Below are 20,845 nucleotides of genomic sequence, written 5' to 3'. Positions count from 1 at the left end.
ATTCGGACATGGTCTATATGTTTCGAAAAATTGTGAGTGAGGGTCACGTGATCAGTTGCACCAGAGTCTATAATCCAAAAGTTAACCGCACTAATCTCCAAATGGCTTTTGTTGTGATTTGGACTCCTCTACAGTGTAAGCGCGTGTCTTCAACATTTCTCTCTTGTGTCCCCAAACACGATTCTGTGAGCCTCCATGATTTCTCCATTCATGACTATGAGGTTTTCTATTCAACTTCCAACAACTCTTGATTGTGTGTCTCGATTTCTTGAATGAATAAATTGTCTTAGTTGCTCTTCCATGGGCTTGTTGGGATATGGAGCCTGATTCCTAGATCTGGTAGAGATATATTTGAAAGATATTTCGCAAAGATCTAATAGAGATATATATGTCGGATATTTGGTAAAGATTTGATAGAGATATATTTGGTAGATTATATCTCATAGGTTTAAATCTTTGAAAGCTATATTTAGTAAATTGAAACCCTATATATACTCAATTAGGCCGTGCTTCCAAAATGTACTTTTCTTCATTCTCTGTATTCTCTCGATTAGGCAGTGCACCAATATTCCTCCTTGAATTTTCTCTCTCCAGTTCTTTGTGTTCATCTTGATCGAGTGTGTGCATTGTTGAGCGATCCTAACAACTGATATCAGAGCGAGGCGAAATTCACCACGATCTGTGAAGATGGAAATTTCAAAGATTGGAATTGAAAAGTTTGATGGATCCGATTTTAGTTTTTGGAAGATGCAAATTGAAGATTGTTTGTACCAGAAAGGTCTTCACGAACCCCTATTGGGGGTGAAGCCGGATACTATGACCACGGAGAAGTGGAAGCTCAAGGGTCGTCAGGCCTTAGGGTTGATCCGGTTGACGCTGTCCAAAAACGTGGCGTTCAATATTATCAAGGAGAAGACAACGTCAGATTTGTTGAAGGCGCTATCGAATATGTACGAGAAACCGTCGGCTATGAACAATGTGTATTTGATGCGGAGGCTGTTTAATCTACAATGTTTAAAGGTGGATTTGTTGCTGGTCATATAAACAAATTCAATATAACTACAAGTCAACTGAGTTCGGTGGAAATTAATTTCGAGGATGAAATTAAAGCATTGATTTTGATGTCAATTTTACCCGAGTCGTGGGATACTGTTGTTGCTGCAATCAGCAGTTCACGAGGATCTGATAAACTGAAGTTCGATGAAATTCGAGACATAGTTCTTAGCGAAAGTATTCGCAAACGGGAAATCGGAGATTCATCTGACAATTCTCTCATTGTTGATCGAAGGGGAAGAAGTAAATCAAAGGGCCCAAACAATGAGCGATCAAAATCAAGGAACCGAGGAAAATCTCCAAACAAACCAAAGTAAAGTGTTGGAGTTGTGGAGAAAAATGTCAATTTCGAGCAGATTGTACAAAGAGGAAGCAGAATCACAAATCAGATGATGACGATGATTATATACATTCAGCAGAAGACATTGGGGATGTTTTAATCCTCAGCGTCGACAGTCCGATTGAATCCTGGATTTCGGATTCAGATGCATCTTTTTATTCGTCTCCAAATAAAGAGTTGTTTCGAAATATCAAGTTTGGAAGTTTCGAGAATCTTGCCAACAACAAAGATTTGAAGATTGAAGGAAAAGAGGATGTCTACATAAAAACTCCAGCAGGAAATCAGTGGACGTTAAAGGATGTCAAATATATTCCTAGTCTCAAGAAGAACCTGATCTCTATTGGTCAGTTGGATAGCACAGGTTATGCAACAAAGTCTGGGAAGAGTTCATGGAAGATTGTGAAGGGTGCTATGGTGGTAGCACGTGGCACAAAATCTGGAACCTTATACACCACTGCAGGGTGTATAAACATAGCTACTGTTGCTGAGAGTGCTTCAAATACAAGTCTATGGCATAATAGACTTGGACATATGAGCGTTAAAGGAATGAAGATGCTGGCTGCAGAAGGAGTTTTGGAAGGTCTGAAATTTGTTGATATGAGTCATTGTGAGAACATCGTTATGAGCAAACAGAAACGAGTTAGCTTCACAAAGACCGCGCAGAGACTATTGCTGAGGAACCAGAGGTGAAGCAAGTGGGAGTTGAGGTTGAGTTGTTGAAAGATTCACCTAGTGGTGTTGTAACGGATACTCAAGATCCTGAGACTGTTGCTGAGGAACCATAAGCAGAGCAAGTGACACCTGAGCAAGTGTTGAAAAGATCATCCAGAGCCATCAGAGTACCAGATAGGTATGTACCTTCTTTACACTATCGGTTGGTGACCGATGAAGGGGAACGAAAGCCACTTGATAAGGCCCTACAGTTGGAGGATACAACCAAGTGGGAGCAAGCCATGGATGATGGGATGCCTAGGTTTCAGAAATGTGCTGCTCTTTCATCTGTTGAGGCTGAGTACGTGGCAATAGCTGAAGCTGGAAAGGAGATGATATGGATGACAAACTATCTAGAAGAATTAGGCAAGAAGCAACGCGAGAAGATTCTTCAGATAGATAGTTACAATGTCATGCAGTTTGCGAGGAACCCGATCTATCATTGAAAGACAAGACACAGAAGGTGATACCATTTCACTCGGAGGTTAATGGAAGATGGTGATATGTTTGGAGAAGATAGAGGGTGCAAGGAATCCATCAAACATTTTGTGTTGATGTTGAAACATTGAGGTTGTGCAAAGCCTCAATTGGTATGGTACAGATTGAGAATGAAATTCTTGGTTGACTGGATCAGTCTCCAAGTGGGAGATTGTTGGGGTTGACTAGATCAGTCTCCAATTGGAAGTTGTGCTTCCAAAATGTACTTTCTTCATTCTCTGTATTCTCTCTTGTTGTACATACCTGAAGTCATCCATAAAACCTTTAGCCAATATTCCTCCTTGAATTTTCTCTCTCCTATTATTTGTGTTCATCTTGATCGAGTGTGTGCACTGTTGAGCGATCCTAACAGGGCTGTCTTTTTCATTGTTTCTTTCTTTCTCTAACAAAGGTCGATGCATGAACACTAGTTATTTGTCAAGCATAAGATTTCGTCTATTTCGTCTACTCTTTTCTGCTTGACTAAAGGAAATTGTTGCTTCTAAGGACCGTGTTGCTTCTTTTCCGATGATTTATACTCGACTTAGTCAAACTCATTGTTGAGACCTGCCAAAAAGTCATAGACACGGTTTGCTTCAATAAAGTTCTTCAGAATTATGGTATCTGCAGTGCACTTCACCTCAAATACCCAATGATAGTAGACTTCCTGCCGCAATGTTTGGAAGGCATTAGCATATTATGTGACAAGTTTTCCTTCTTGCTTCATGGTTTCGGTCATGATCTTTATCTCATAAATTTGAGTTGCATCTCGAGCTTTGGAGTACGTGCAATGAATGAAGTCCCTTATAGCTTGTGAGCTCTATAAAAACATACATGATCGTTGATGGATGGATCGATAGAATCCCAAAGTCATGACATTATTATGGAGTCTTTCTCGTCCCATGTAATAAATTCTGGAGTCAACAAGATGTCAAAGTTTTCCCTTTCCCTTAAGGTACATCCACATAACTTGAGACCATTTGAGAAAGTTTTTTCCATTGAGTCAGTACGAAAATCAGATGTATTTTAGGTCACCTATCTTCTAGGTTGCAGGAACTTCCTCTACTGGTGAAGGGATTTTTTATTCTTCTGACTTGATGGTGGAATAAACAGAAGGGAAGGTGGGTATTGGACACAATCAATGACCAGCAGCTATGAAGACTTCACCGATTAGGGTAGACCTTAGGTTTAATCGCCTAACCTATAAAGGCTCTAATGCCACGTTGCAAGAGTAATGTGTATTCCTCTTCTTTCTTATTATTTATTAGAGAAATGCATACACCTATTTATAATAAAGAAACGCTAATTAATTCTCTAGAGAATAGAAAACAGGCTAAATCTCTTATTTAATGGGATTACATCAATATTCCTCAAATTAAGATTATTCCTTCTGCAATCTGCTCTAATGTTGGAAGGTAAGGAATACACATTACAGTTACAACAATTTTTTCTTTAATAAAATGTTCGTCAACTTCTTGATTTAGAAAGGTTAAGAAATAAATTGTTCTATATTAACCTGTGCAAAGTCTTTGTTTATGGATGAGAAAGCTATTACACAAGCAAAGAATAATGGGAATAAAAACCAGACAATCACAACTAATGCTTACACATAAATAGTAGAAATTTCAACGATAATTAATAGAGAGCTTGACAAATCATTCAACAACTCCGAAGTTAGATCATAAACATAAATGTTACCTGAAATTGAGTGTGGCGTTGGAGTCGATTCGGGTTTTCCCCATAGCGACTGTCATCTGGCCGTATACTAGGCTCCACATACCTTCAATCAAAAATTTCCACATTGGCAACTAAAATTGTATATTTCCACCAGCAGTAAAAGCTTTTATGTTTTCACTATGACTGCTCACAAGCAGATGGAGCTTTTTTTGCTGATAAAGTGTCGAATTTACATTAAGAAAATGAAAAAAAAAAAAAAAGAGACTTCGAACCAAAGGAGAGTCATAAAGGGCTCATATATCCTCCTGGCTTTCACAAACCCTCTTAACACTTTGTTGGTCCTCTCTATCCAAATACACACATAACCCTAATCCACATAAACCGACCCTTCTCACAAAATGGGCGGATGAAAAGGGTACTCTTTGACCCTCGAATACACATCTTTCGATCTAGTGGCTTGGTAGCCAAACTCCTCAAAGAAATTGTCCCACTTCAAACAAAGGATTAAAATACCGATGTTAGTATCGTACTGTTATTTCAATTATACGGATATAACGATAGATATATAAATTATTTAAATTAATAACTAAGTTGTTTGTACTTCCAAATGTAGTTTTAGGCCTTGCTATTAGTATTCATATTCATATTGAAATTTATAAATGATATCTTTTATGTTTTATGTGTATTTATAGGAGATAACAAAGATATCAATTAATCCTTAATATTGATATCGAAGCCTCTAATTCATAAATATATCAACATATTGACAAATATTTCAATTCTTGCATTAAGCTAGTAAAAGAGCAACTCCCAAAAAGGTGGTCAAAGTCCTCAATCGCACCTTTGCAAAAAAATGAAAAAAGAAACAAACAATCCATGCATTTCTAATCTATATATAATGAAGGAGACACCAAAAGTGAGACAATGCATAACGAGGCATTCTCTCATGCAGATATGGGTCAAATCATACTTACGCAACATTCCAAGGTTCTGGACCAAGAACTCTTAAGAATGTCAAGGGATTCATGGTTCCTGCACCAACCTGGCCAATGACAGAAACTATTTAAAATAATTGCACTTTTATACTGAAAAACTTCTGATAAACACAAACATCTCTTCAATATATCATAAAGATAACAGGGTTGGATCAACACCAAACATACCTCTGTGTTACTGCATTGCATCACAGCACATCCAACAGAGGCCCAGTATTCCTGAGATACTATTGAATAATCATCAAAAAAAATTGTTCAATGTGAAGATGATACAACGAATAAACTTCAGATTTGCCTTATTAATACCAAACGACGATTATTATGGGGAGAGGAAAAGGTATTATCATATATCACCACTGAACAAGTAGCCAGGACTGATCACAAAACAAATTCAACAGATAAAGAAGAAAGATAGGCCTACCTTAATATCTAATTCCATTCAATTTTTACATTTAAATAGTAAGAAAGAAAAGGACACCATGAAGTCAAAGACTCCAACTGCAACAATTTCGTGGCTTAAGCAATGACCACGACCCATACATCAATAGATTATTAAAAATTCTGCAAACATGAGCATAGAAAATCATGCACATGAACACATAAACGATTAACCATGCAGGTAGAGTCAGGTTAATTTGGTTAATTTTCACTTTTGCATGGGTCACCCTCATTTAGAGCTTGGAAATTATGTTTCCAGATTTGTTTTTAGGATTCCAAGTCTCTGGTTTTCATAGTGATACATGTGAATTTGCCAAACATACTTGTGTATCTCCGGTGCTCGTTAGTTTCTCACATTAATTGATGGTTTTACTCGAGTCACATGGCTATTCCTTCTCAAACAAAAATCAAACGTCAGTAATATTATTCTTATCTTCCACTCAATGATTCAAACCCAATTTGGAATCAAAATCAAGACATTTTGAATGGACAATGCTAGAGACTACTTCAATCAAGCCTTATTCCCATATTTCCAATCTCAAGGCATTATCAATGATTCTTCATGTGTTGTTACACCATAGCAAAATGGAGTAGCCGAGAGGAAAAATGGACACATTTTAAACACTACCCAAGCATTGTTTTTTCATGGAAACATGCCAAAAATGTACTATGGAGAGGCAGTTCTTTCTGCAACTCACATGATTAATCGTCTTCCATCTCGTGTCCTAAATAATCTACGTCCAATAAAAGTCCTCAACCAATTTTATCCTCACTTTTGAACATCAAATGGCCTCACACCCCGCATATTTGGGTGCACCGCCTTTGTTCATGTTCACAACACCTAAAGAGGTACACTTGATCCAAGTGCAATAAAATGTGTCTATTTAGGATATTTTTTACCAAAGGGGACAAAAGTTATAATCCCACATCTAGGAAGTCTTACACTTCAATTGATGTAACTTTCACAGAACATAAACCGTTTTTCTCTAAGGCCTCTCTTCAAGGGGAGAACATAGAGATTGAAGAGAGTTCTGGGAAACTATTGAGCCCCTAGACACACCAAATAACCATCATGCAAAACCAGTTATTGAGTCCGCACCTTCTATCGATGAGCCATTTCCTACTACTATAGAGCTACCAATTGAACCATATGTTCCACCTCCATTACCAAATCCGTTGTTCTCTCACGTATATGCTAGAAGGAAAGTCATTTCAGAACCAATACAAGTCCAAACATCTGACTCTACTCACAATGAAGATGCAACACAGGTACCAATAGATAATAGACCAACATCCAACTCTACCCATAATGAAGATGCAACACAGGTATCAATAAATGACAGAGCCATAGCTCTCCGGAAACCCACTAGAGAATGCACAAAACGACCTTTATACCCCCTAGCAAACTATATCTCTCTTGAAAGGCTATCCTCACTACACAAAAGTTTCATTATGAGTCTAAATTCATTATACCTAAACCAGTTTCTGAAACTTTATCCAAAAGAGAATGGCAGGATGCTAAGAAAGAAGAAATTTATGCTCTAGAAAAGAATAACACGTGGGAAATGGTGGATGCAAAAGAAAAAAATATAGTTGAGTGTAGATGGCTTTTCACAGTAAAGTACAAGGCTGATGGATTACTGGAAAGGTATAAGGCAAGGGTGGTAGCTAAAGGATATACACAAACTTCTGGGATAGATTACCAAGAAACATTTGCCCATGTTGCAAAGATGGACACCGTAGGAAAATTGTTATCCTTAGCTGCCAACTTAAATTGGCAGCTTACACACTCTGACGTGAAGAATGCATTTCTTCAAGGCTATCTAGATGAGGAAATCTACATGGACATTCCTCCAGGATTTGAAAGCACAAAAGGTAAAGTATGCAAATTGAGAAATGCCTTGTATGGACTTAAACAATCACCAAGGGCATGGTTAAAGACTTTGGGTATAAGCAAAATCTAGGAGATCACACTCTTTTTCTCAAGCACTCAGAAACAAAGGGAGTTACAACGTTTCTAGTGTATGTAGATGACATCATAGTCACTGGAGATAATGAAGAAGAAAAGAGTGAACTCAGAAGGAGATTGATCAAAAATTTGAGATTAAAAAACTTGGAAGGCTAATGTACTTTCTAGGTATTGAAGTAGCATACTCCTCGTGGTGTTTTCATATCACAACAAAAGTATGCGATGGATTTATTAATAAGCGAATGTAAACCTACACCCATACTAATGGATCCACATTAGAATTGGATGAGTCAAACGAACAACCTGCAGTGGACAGATAAATGTACCAAAGGCTAGTGAGAAAGCTAATATATCTAGCTCACACTCGACCAGACATAGCATACTCAATAAGTGTAATAAGCCAATTCCTGCATGCTCCGCAGGATCCTCACCTTTATGTAGCATATAGAGTGTTACGCTATCTGAAAGGAACTCCAAAAAAAGGAATTTTGTTCAAACGAAACAATTCCCTTGCAATGGAAGCTTACACTGATACTGACTATATTGGATCAATAGTAGACCGAAGATCTATTACGGGGTATTGTACCTTTCTTGGAGGTAATTTGGTAACATGGAGGAGTAAGAAGCAAAATGTAGTGTCTAGATCATGTGTTGAATCAAAATTTCGAGCTATTGCACAAGGGCTATATGAACTCTTATGGTTGAAGATAATTCTTGATGACTTACAAATTAAGGGAGAAGGTTTGATAAAGTTGTAATGCGACAACCATCAATATTGCACATAATCATATCCAACATGATTAGACAAAGCATATTGATATTGATCGACATGTTATCAAGAAGAAATTATAGGAGGGAATAGTATGCATTAGTTATGTGCCCTCTCAGCATATTGATATTGATCGACATAAAACTTCCATTCAACATCCATTCATTACCTTAAAAAATACCCATCATTCATTAGCAGAAAAGAAAACAAGAAATAAGCATTTGGGTATCAGGAAAATGACCTGGAGACGCTGAATTGCTTGCTGAAAAGTAAGAATCGAGGGCTTGGAGACATAACTCTCGGAATCAGTGGACGAGTGCTGCAGAGTGGTGGAAGAACTAATGGCAGAGACATAAGTTTTGTTAAAATGGCGGCGATAAGGGGATTTGTAGAAGCTAGAAGAGAGTGGCTTCCGAGAGCGAATTGAAAGGCGATAATAAGTATGGTGTTTGAGGAAGGAGGCAAACAAAGGAAGAGCAAGAATAGCCATTGTTATGGCTCGAGCTTTGATTTTGGAGTCCTTTGAAACAATACCTTAGCCGGTTGGGGATTTAAACGGATTTTTCTCCGCAAAAAAAAAAAAAAAAAAAAAAAAAAAAAAAAAAAAAAAAAAAAAAAAAAAAAGAAAAAAAAGAACAGAGAGGATTTGCGGCGCTAAAGAGATAAAAATAACCTGAATTCAAATAAAAATAAAAACAATGTATTCATCTGACCAAAGGACTACTAAAAAAAATATGAATGTAGATACCCTAAATCTGGTTTCATGGTTTTATTGTCATGTCGTCATCCATATAAGGGTGTCTTACTTTTGCCTAAAAAATAAGAGTAGCACTTGAGTATTTTAAAAATAAAAATGCAAGCGTAAACAATAAGTGATGTGACCTTTCTTTTTGTAAAAATATCATGGCATGACATTAGTCTCTACTTTCAATCCAGGTAGAATTAGATGTGTATTACTTCTAAGCGAGCTCGTATACGTACCCTATAGACTTAGCATTCAATTAGAGTACACTCATGCTACCAAAATATCATTCAATTAGAGTACACTCATGCTACCAAAATATCATAGAGGGAAAAGAGTATGCATAGTATTATGGTGTACATAATATCATAACATAACATTGTAGTGTACGTGTTCGTAGTAATCATAACAGAGAAGTATCCGGATGTACGTAGTAATCATAACATACACTCATGCTACCGAAATATCTATTTTAAGGAAGAAGACGATGATGTGTCTAGTTCAATTGAACTAGCCACGTAAACCATGACACATTTTAGTTTTTTTTTTATTATTATTGTTATTATCATCAAACTGGACCACTTCTAGGCTTATTCTCATAACATTTTTTATGATTATAAACTAAACTAAAAATTGGATCTACCAAAGAAAATTTAAAGTAGTTAAAAAAATCGAAAGCTCAAGAATGAAGGTCCTATGCGTCAACAACGAGGTAAATAGCCAATATGAACTTTTATTAAGAAATACTCTAGGAATGGCTTGAATTTTATTATGGAACTTAAGTTAATTAATTTTAAAGGATTATGGAATAGTTAAATCAAGAACCGTGAGTTAGAACTTAAACCAAGCGTTTTGTTCGAGAATCAAGTAACACTAAAATAACCTACTAAATGGATGGTTCTATATGACATGACATGTTAAAGCTATACATAAAATTTGGTAGTCATTGAGTAAGGTTATGTAGCCAAATCAAATAACGATACAAAATGACCATAATCCCTTATGGTTACTTATCTTCAGTTCAAGACCAAAATAAGCTTCAAATATCATGAAACTTTATAAGAGGCCTTACTTCATGATGTCTAAGGATTATGTAAAATTTTAGAATTATTGGATCATGTTTGCCGCTCAAACTAAGTTTAGGATGGAAAATAACCAAAATGCCTCTGAAATTCCTTTAAGACATTTTAAGATCCCATCACTCTCCAAATAACTCAAGGATTTAAGTTAGGTCTCCGTATAAGGACGTATAAGGACATGTAGGTTAGAACCTAAACCAAATTAAGGGTATACATTAAGGCGAAAGGGAAATGACAAAAGAATATGTTAGGATGGATGATACTTTGACTTATGGATATTACTATGAAATGTTGTATGATTTATGATATTGGAATAGAACTTAAAGTAAGGATCAAGAACTCAATAACCCAAAAAACTAAGAGAACGCTCTAAGGACAATAACAAAAAACAAGTACAACACAAACTTTAATTCCACTAAAACAAGAAGAATGTTAGGTACCCTTAGAGATGTACATTAAACCCAACAATTCGAACCAGCCCAACTTGAATGATAGGGATTGATTGAGTTGGGGTTGGATTAGTATTTTGGGTTGGGTTGGTTAATTTTTTTGAATCAGAATAAATTCGGTTCAAGTTGACCAAAAATTAAACTATATTAAAATTTATTCCTTGTTCTTTGAAATGACGTGATGGCTTAGTACTGTTTAATTATAAATTTATTATAATCATATAAATTTTTATACTATTTCTAAATACAACCTAAAAATACATGGTTTATAATAGAAATAGACTAACAAACCACTGTCCTTTTAAACACATTATAATACGTATAAATTAACAAATGACCATTTATCTTAATTTTAATAATATAATTTAGGATAGATTTATTGTGATTTATGCCTACACTTAAATTATTTTGAATCAAATATTTCTAGATTAGAGTAATTTTAAAACATATTGCAGATTCTTAAATGAACTTTTTGAAATTTGTGAATTTTTATCTTTGTGATTTTTTTTTTTAAAGATTTTTTTTTTTTTACTTTCCATCCTTTTTTTTTATTGGACTTGGTAGAAAGTAAATAATTTTAAATACCGAGTTTTATCAAAAGTTGTCCAAAATGTTTTGACTGTTCTAGTATCTACTCTAACTTTTAGATCAACATTTGAGGATAATTGATTATTTATAAATTTTTTAACACCTAAAACCATTGACACAAACTTAGATGGTTAGAAAATTAGTTTCATTAGATCTTTCTCCATAATTTGAAGATTTTGTTAAAAAATTGAGAGATAATTCTAAGTTGTAACTTATTTGTTTGTTGCAACCGTACATTGTTGTATCACATTACAATTCTCACCGGTTGTTGATTTTTTTTTAATGATTATAGATTGATCTGTGTTTGTGAACTTTTAATATCTTTTATCTAAAATTATTTCGAACTATTATAAATTGGAGAGAAATAAATAAAAAAAAAAAAAAAAAAAAAAAAAAAAAAAATTTAACAACCCAACCCAACCCAAAACATATGGTTGGGTTGTGAAAATTAATGGGTTGGATTGGGTCCAACCAACCCAAACTTTTTGGATGGGTCCAAAAGATTTACGCAACTGAGCCTAACTTGACGCATGAAGACCCTATGTACCATGAATGAAGAACCAAGGTCCTCAAATTTAGAATCCAAGAACCCCTAGACCTCCCACAGTACAACATAATCATGACTCAAACTATATCACTTGGAACGTAATAAGCTTTGGATGTTGGTTTTTCAGACTACATTGCTTGGAATGTAAGAAGCCATGGATGCATGTATTAGATTACGTCGTTTGAAATGTATGAAGCCTTGAGCGTAGGTTATACGACTATGTCACTTGGAATGTATGAAATTTTGGATATAGGTTTTCAAATTGCATCGCTCATGAAGCCTTGGGCACATGTTTCATACTACACTGCTTGAAACATAATAACCCTACGGTGTAGGTTTCTGACTATATAGCAAGAAACACATGGAGCTTTGGATGCAGGTTCAAACTACATTGCTTGAACCGCATGAAACCTTAGACGTAGGTTCAAACTGCGTCGTATGGAACACATGAAGTCTTGGACACAAGTTGTTAGATTCATGTCTTGTACCGTAAATCCTAGGGAGTGTTTGAGGGAACAAAACTAGAATGAGAAGAACAAGAACAAGAACAAAAACAAGAACCAAGGATAAGAATCAAGGACAAGGCTAAAGACGAACTCGATTAAAAAACCGAGTCGTGGTGACATCTTGACAATTTTCTCTTTCCTTGATCTTGCCTACGAGTGGTATGTTGTACATGTCATATTTTGTGATGTTAGGATGTTTGATGTGTGATATGTTATCTGACGATTTATGCTATGACATGAGATTATGTTATGTTGTGAAACTGCGTTGAGATATCAATGTTGTATGATGTATGAGCCTCCACATGTCACGCCACGTATATTATGTTAACCATGAAAGATTTGTCCAAATACTTATGCATGTCTCATAGGAACGTTATGTCATGAAAAGAATGAGAGTATGATTTGCACCATAAGTATATTCCATGATTTGAAACTATGGGACATTTTCCTATTATGATTAGTACGTGCACATAGACTATGATATTATGCACGTGATGATATTATGCGGGCTCCTTTTTCTCTGTGATTTTCAACCACGTGAGTGTGCACTAGCCCATAATCAGGCCCAAGAGGTATGTAGACGAGCCTGCCTGGTGGGTCTATGTGAATGTACGTATGGTGGAATCTGAAATTGGTTTGGGTTTGACTTTGCCTTTGACTTTAACGTTTGATTCGGCTGTAGATGGCTGAGGTGGAGACTAGAGATCACATCAAATTTCAAATCTTGGAATTGTGGGACCACTTTTTGGATTGGTCGCGGTTCACTCAACCTATTTAATCAACTTCCTTCTCTTAGGATGGATTCAAAATATACTCATTTCAATCATCTGTTTACTGCCATTACCGCCCCATTACACTTCCTCCAATTTCATTTCAAATATCAATTATTTTAGCATCAAATATATTTTCTTAAAAATTATATCACATTTAAAAAGTTCCTCAATTGAATTGGATTAGATTCAAATAAATGAAAATTTTAACGTGCCAAACCGACTCAACCTTTTATTTATATTATTTTTATTTAATTTCATAATTATTATTTTAACCATTGATTCTCTAACTATTCTTTGGAATAATTTTTTTAAAACTATTTAAAAGATAATTTTGCAAAAATATATATTTAAATTTAGTGGTATATTAGAGTTAAATGTTTCAAAAGAATAAACCGATGTTTCACCCACTAACATTTTACTTCATTAAAAAATTAATCCGAACCAATCCAATTCAAAAAAAATTATGGATAGATTGAGATGGATTGAAACTCAAACTAATATATACACACGTATACTTAAAAAATTTGAATTTAGTTTCTAAACTCTTTAAATTTTAAGAAATTTTGGTGTTTTAATTTAAATTTTAACTCAAATCTTTAAATCTTTAACTTCCCATTGGTATTTTACCCATTATTTAAACCATTTAACCATTTTCTTTCCAAGCGACACAGTGTCCAAGGCACTGCCCCGAAGATTTACAATATCAGACATGAACCTGATACTGGAAACTTAAATCTTTAACTTCCAATTTGTTCGGTTCTTGGTTCTTTCTCCAACACACTGCTCTGAAGATTTACGGTATCAGACATGAACCTTGTTGGATCGGTATGGCAACCCTAGAGGGGGGGTGAATAGGGTTTTAACGATAAAAGTGTTTAAACGTGATTAATTTTTCTAATGATGAAACTTTTTACAAATAAGTAAAAGATGATAATTACTATAACAAAGTAATTCAAGTCAAAACAATAATCAAGTAGAACATGCAATAAATCACAATAATAATTTTGAAATTAAATAGAAAAGAGTCAGAGAAAATGACACCGTAGTTTTATAGTGGTTCGGTCAAACTCGACCTACTCCACTCCCCAAGCGCCTCTTGGGAATTTGAATAAAGAACTTTCTCGACTCTTTCCACGGATCTGAGTCAAACCGCTACACCGCTCTTTTTACGAGTTCAAGAGCAAACTCAATCCTTTCCACGGCGCAGGATCAAACCGATACAAGTATTTGAGTTTGATAATAACACACCACAACTCTCTCAAAGAGTAGATTTACAATTTGGGATACTCACAACTATTTCCTCACAATACAATAATAATCCCTCTCAAGAATAAGATGAAAAGAAATAAACTTGTAAGCTTGGAGAGAGCAACAAACAATGGAGACTTTGAACAAATGAGGATTGGAGAATGTATGTAAGTTGTGTATTTTAAAATGTGGGGAAGATGAGTTTATATAGAGGAGAAAAGTGGCAAAATGTAGGATTGAATATTGACCATTGGATTGTGTTAGGAATAATGGAAGGTGGAGATTAAAAGTAAATAAATAAGAAAATTTTCTAAATTCATTTATTTCAAAATTTTAATATAATAGTAATATAATATAATAATAATAAAAAGTTATGTGAGTAACGGTCAAATGAAATTCAAAATTTATTATAAATATAATAATATAATAATAATAAAAGCTATGTGAGTAACTACCAAAATTTTAAAATATAGTAATATAATAATATAATATAGTAATAATAAAAATCGATGTGAGTAACGGTTAGATTCAAATTTATATTTTGTAAAAATAACTTTATTTAAAAATATAGTAATAAGAAAAACTCCACCATTTGTTACTCTCCCAAAATCATAAATGTCATACTTTGATATATTTTGATTTGTCCATCATTTTGATTTTGCTGCCACATCATCACGTCGGGTATGTTGTCTCGACTGTAATTTCTTCGTTTTAGCTCTGATTTGAGTGATTGAAAAGTCGTTGAAATTGTTATTCCCGACCTTATACTGTGGACAGTTCAAAATACTGAAAATAATTAATAATTAAAAAGTAGGTTTGTTATCATCAAAACATCAATTAATTGATTGAAATTAATTAAAGTGAGATCAAGGCCAAAAAGCCAACAATCTCCCCCTTTTTGATGATGACAAACCATTTCAAGAAAAATTCATAAAAACCAAGGTAATACACCATCCATGTAATAATACTAATACATGCTAATATATTATCATAAATTTTACTCATGCATATTCTCCCCCTATATTAATGCCTCAAGAAATTATGAAACATCAAACAAGTAAATGATTCATAAATAATAAAACAACAAACTTAGAGCATATTTTTCTTAATTTTCTCCCCCTTTGTAATCATCAAAAACAACAATTGAAAGAGAATACATTTAAGAATGACGTAATGGCTCCCCCTAAAAACATGCATTAAAAAATTATAAAATTCAAGATATATCACAACGAATAATACCAAGCTCAAGCCTATTTTTGCAAAAATTTTCTTCATTTAATGGCTTGGTAAAAATATCGGCTAGTTGATTATTAGAGTTTACAAAATCAAGAATAATATGTCCATTTTGCACATGCTCTCTAATAAAATGATGTCTAATGTCAATATGTTTAGTTCTAGAATGATGAATAGGATTTTTAGTTAAATTAATAGCACTTGTATTATCACAAAATATAGGCACACTATGAAATTTTAATCCAAAATCACAAAGAGTTTGTTTCATCCAAAGAATTTGAGCACAACAACTAGCAACAGCAATATATTCCGCTTCGGTAGTAGATAAGGCAACCGAATTTTGCTTTTTACTAAACCAAGAAACTAAGGAACTACCAAGAAATTGACAAGTTCCACTAGTACTTTTACGATCAAGTAAGCTTCCGGCAAAATCCGCATCAGAATATCCTACCAATTTAAATTCAACATTTCTAGGATACCACAATCCTAAATCAATAGTTCCAAGCAAATATTTAAATATTCTCTTAACCGCATGTAAATGAGATTCCTTAGGAGAAGATTGAAATCTAGCACAAAGACACACACTAAACATAATATCGGGTCTACTAGCGGTCAAGTAAAGTAAAGATCCAATCATACCTCGATAAGTTTTAATATCCACACTTTTACCTTTTTCATCCTTGTCAAGCTTAGTGGATGTGCTCATGGGAGTTCTTGCAATCTTACCTCCATTGAACTTGAATCTTTTGAGCAAATCTTTAGTGTATTTCTCTTGATTGATGAAGATACCATCCTTGAGTTGTTTGATTTGAAGTCCAAGAAAGAAACTAAGTTCTCCCATCATACTCATCTCAAACTCATTATGCATACATTTAGCAAATTCTTCACATAAAGAAGGATTAGTAGAACCAAATATGATATCATCCACATATATTTGCACTAATAGCATATCATTTTCTTTAATCTTAATAAAGAGTGTAGTGTCGAGTTTGCCCATTTTAAAATCATTCCCGATAAGAAAATTACTAAGTCTATCATACCAAGCTCTTGGAGCTTGTTTTAAGCCATAAAGAGCCTTTTTCAACTTATAGACATGATGAGGAAATTCTACATTTTCAAATCCGGGAGGTTGTTCTACATAAACTTCCTCCATAATATAACCATTCAAAAATGCACTTTTCACATCCATTTGATATAATACAAAATTTTTGTAAGAAGCAAAAGCAAGTAACATTCTAATAGCTTCTAATCTAGCAACGGGTGCAAAAGTTTCTTCATAATCTATGCCTTCCTCTTGACAATAACCTTGAGCTACAAGCCTAGCTTTATTTCGAATGATATTCCCATTTTCATCCATTTTATTTCTAAAAACCCATTTGGTTCCAATAATAGAAGTATTAGATGGCCTCGGCAATAATTCCCAAACTTTGTTCCTTTCAAATTGATTTAGCTCTTCTTGCATGGCTAAAATCCAAAACTCATCATTTTCGGCATCCTTAAGACTTTTTGGTTCAATTTGAGAAACAAAAGCAAGATTATTAAATAAATTAATAGAAAAGCGAGTTTTCACACCTTGTTCGAGATCACCAAGAATCAAGTCTTTGGGATGAGACAAGGCATACCTCCATTCTTTTGGCATTGATGAAGAACCTTCTTCCTTTAAGCTCACCTCTTCTTTACTCGTAACCATTTCTTTGCCGTTGTCACTAACGAGTAAATCTCCAAAATTTCTTTCTAACTCATCACTACAAATAGACTCATTAGAAATATTATTGCAAGATTCATCAAATACCACATGCATAGATTCTTCAATAACTAGAGTTCTCTTATTGAAAATTCTATAAGCTTTACTAGTAGATGAATAGCCAAGAAAAATACCAATATCCGTTTTTGAATCAAACTTTCCAAGCTTTTCTTTGTTGTTCAAAATAAAACATTTACAACCAAAAACTTTGAAATACCCAACATTCGGAATTTTGTTATGCCAAAGTTCATAAGGAGTTTTATTTAATGAAGGTCTAATTAAAACTCTATTTAAAATATAACAAGCGGTATTAACGGCTTCCGCCCAAAAATATTTAGGTAAATCATACTCATTTAACATTGATCTAGCAAATTCTTGTAAAGTACGATTTTTTTTTTCAACCACACCGTTTTGTTGAGGAGTCCTCGGAGAAGAGAAGTCATGAGAAAGACCATTATCTTCACAAAATTTTTCAAAGGCAACACTATCAAATTCTCCTCCATGGTCACTCCTAATTTTAGTAATTAAAAATCCTTTTTCATTTTGAACTCTTTTTACAAAACTAGCAAATCTTTTCAAAACATCATTCTTATGTTTTATCATCAAAACCCAAGTAAATCTTGAAAAATCATCCACTATAACAAAAGCATAATAATTTCCTCCATAACTAGCTATTTTAGAAGGGCCAAATAAGTCCATATGGAGTAGTTGAAGAGGTCTAACAGTAGAAATCATATTTTTAGATTTGAAAGAAGACTTAGTTTGCTTACCCATTTGACAAGCGTCACAAATTTTATCTTTTTCAAATTTAAGTTGAGGAAGACCTCTAACTAATGAATTTTTTGAAATATTTGAAATCAAGTACATACTAGCATGTCCTAGTCTTCTATGCCATAGCCAAGAGTTATCAAGCAAAACCGAAAGACATTTATCATTTGTAGGACAATCATTCAAATCAATAGTATACACGTTATCATCTCTATTTCCTACAAACAAAACTTTTTTATCACTAGCATTTTCAATTATGCAATTATTCTTATCAAATACAACTCTAAAACCTTTATCACATAATTGACTAATGCTAAGTAAGTCATGCTTTAAACCATCAACTAATAATACATTTTCAATGAGAGTACAAGAGTCATTACCTATAGTACCCTTACCAATTATTTTACCCTTCTTGTTATCACCAAAAGTTACTAAGCCACCATCCTTCTTGGAAAGATCCACAAACTTGGATGGATTACCCGTCATGTGTCTTGAGCAACCACTATCCAAGTACCACTTATTTTTCTTGGAGGCTTTCAAACAAACCTAAAAACAAAGATATTCAAAATTGACATTTTGGTACCCATACTTGTTTGGGTCCTAGAAAGTTAGTGTTCACAAATTTAGGAATCCATTTCATATTTGCATTCATATTAAAGACATTGTATTTGGATAAGTAACAAGAATAATCTTTATGTCCAAACTTACCACATGAAAAACAAACAACATTATGCAATAATTTATTTCTTGGACTAAATTTGTGTATTCTATTTTTATTCGAAAAATTATTTTCTAAAATATTGTTAAATTTTGTATTTTGAGAAACTTTTCTTCCTAAAGGAATGTTTTGAGAATTTTTCAATTTAAAGCACTTAGGTCTAATATGACCTTCAACACCACAATAATGACATATAGGCACAAATCTAGATTTATCATACTTAGATACAAATTTACTGTTAGATTTAGACAAGATAAGGGATGCTTTAACAAATATTGTTTTAGAGCTTGAAGGTGTAGAACATTCATCAATATAGCCTAATCCTCTTTTATCACCATATGACTTACCTCCCTCAAGTATTTTATCTAATTTTTGAGCACCGATTGTTAACATTTTGATAGATTCCTTAGCCCTACCAAGTTCTTGCAAATTATTTGATTCATTTTCTGTGAGCAATTTAATTAATTTATCTTTTTCACAACAATCATTCTCAAGAGACTTGACTTTATCAATTAATGCATTTTTCTCATCACAATCAAATACATGCTTTTCACAAGGTACATCAATTTTAACAATATTATGATCCTTCTCTTTTAAGCAAGAAATTTCATTTAGTAAAGACTTATTTTCAATAATTGAAGTCTTATATTTCTTTTTAAGCACAATATACTTTGAACTAAGTTTCTCTAAATCAATTTGCATCTCATCAACAAGTTTAAATAATTCATGATAAGAAAGAGATTCAAGAGTTACCTTATCTTCTTGTTCATCTTCTTGTTCATCCTCTTTGTCACTATGAGCCATGAAGCAAATATTTGCTACTTCTTCATCACTTGCACTTTCATTACTATCATCCATTTTAAATAGTTCATAATTATGAACTAACATGCTACTTTTTGTTTCTTTAACTTGGTTTGTTCCCTCATGAGTTACTTCAAGAGTTTTCCATATTTCATATGCCGAACAACACATAGATATTCTATTAAACTCATCATTACTTAGGGCACAATAGAGAACATTTATAGCACTAGCATTAAGAGAACATTTTTTTTTATCATGCTCATCAAATTCCTCTTCTATTTTAGGCACCTCAATATTATTAACAATTTTTATTGGTATGTAAGGACCTTTACTAACATTTAACCACAATTGATAATCAATATGTTGCAAATAAATTTTCATCCTAGCTTTCCAATATATATAATTTGTTCCATCAAAATAAGGGGGCCTAGAGATTGATTGTCCTTCACTAAAACAACTATTAACACGTAGGTTTGCCATATGCTTAAACAATAAAGCTTATATGAAAAATATATAAAGCAACCTGCTCTGATACCAATTGTTGGATCGGTATGGCAACCCTAGAGGGGGGGTGAATAGGGTTTTAACGATAAAAGTGTTTAAACGTGATTAATTTTTCTAATGATGAAACTTTTTACAAATAAGTAAAAGATGATAATTACTATAACAAAGTAATTCAAGTCAAAACAATAATCAAGTAGAACATGCAATAAATCACAATAATAATTTTGAAATTAAATAGAAAAGAGTCAGAGAAAATGACACCGTAGTTTTATAGTGGTTCGGTCAAACTCGACCTACTCCACTCCCCAAGCGCCTCTTGGGAATTTGAATAAAGAACTTTCTCGACTCTTTCCACGGATCTGAGTCAAACCGCTACACCGCTCTTTTTACGAGTTCAAGAGCAAACTCAATCCTTTCCACGGCGCAGGATCAAACCGATACAAGTATTTGAGTTTGATAATAACACACCACAACTCTCTCAAAGAGTAGATTTACAATTTGGGATACTCACAACTATTTCCTCACAATACAATAATAATCCCTCTCAAGAATAAGATGAAAAGAAATAAACTTGTAAGCTTGGAGAGAGCAACAAACAATGGAGACTTTGAACAAATGAGGATTGGAGAATGTATGTAAGTTGTGTATTTTAAAATGTGGGGAAGATGAGTTTATATAGAGGAGAAAAGTGGCAAAATGTAGGATTGAATATTGAC

At 33.8% G+C, this 20,845-nt stretch overlaps 1 protein-coding gene across 2 annotated transcripts in view; it reads right to left on the bottom strand.

The window, feature by feature from the left end:
• EDD1 (glycine-tRNA ligase) overlaps window positions 1–8,978 on the bottom strand; it is a 33,892-nt gene extending 24,914 nt beyond the window's left edge. The window contains exons 1-4 of one of the 2 annotated variants that reach the window (XM_087129025.1): window positions 8,671–8,978; window positions 5,422–5,472; window positions 5,233–5,300; window positions 4,280–4,361 (exon numbers count right to left, since the gene is read on the bottom strand). In XM_087129025.1, coding sequence (XP_086985151.1) covers window positions 4,280–4,361; window positions 5,233–5,300; window positions 5,422–5,472; window positions 8,671–8,919 — 450 coding nt within the window. In that variant the 5' untranslated portion in view covers window positions 8,920–8,978. Of the gene's footprint in view, window positions 1–4,279; window positions 4,362–5,232; window positions 5,301–5,421; window positions 5,481–8,670 lie in introns of both variants that reach the window. The other variant, XM_087129026.1, reaches the window with a different exon arrangement.
• Between the last annotated feature and the right edge of the window lie 11,867 nt (window positions 8,979–20,845).

This window comes from Cucurbita pepo, chromosome 12 (assembly GCF_057944985.1).
Source record: "Cucurbita pepo subsp. pepo isolate OVF chromosome 12, ASM5794498v1, whole genome shotgun sequence".
Taxonomy (NCBI): Eukaryota; Viridiplantae; Streptophyta; class Magnoliopsida; order Cucurbitales; family Cucurbitaceae; genus Cucurbita; species Cucurbita pepo.
Note: the sequence above shows the minus strand (reverse complement) of the source record. Positions and strands in the feature narration are given on the sequence as shown.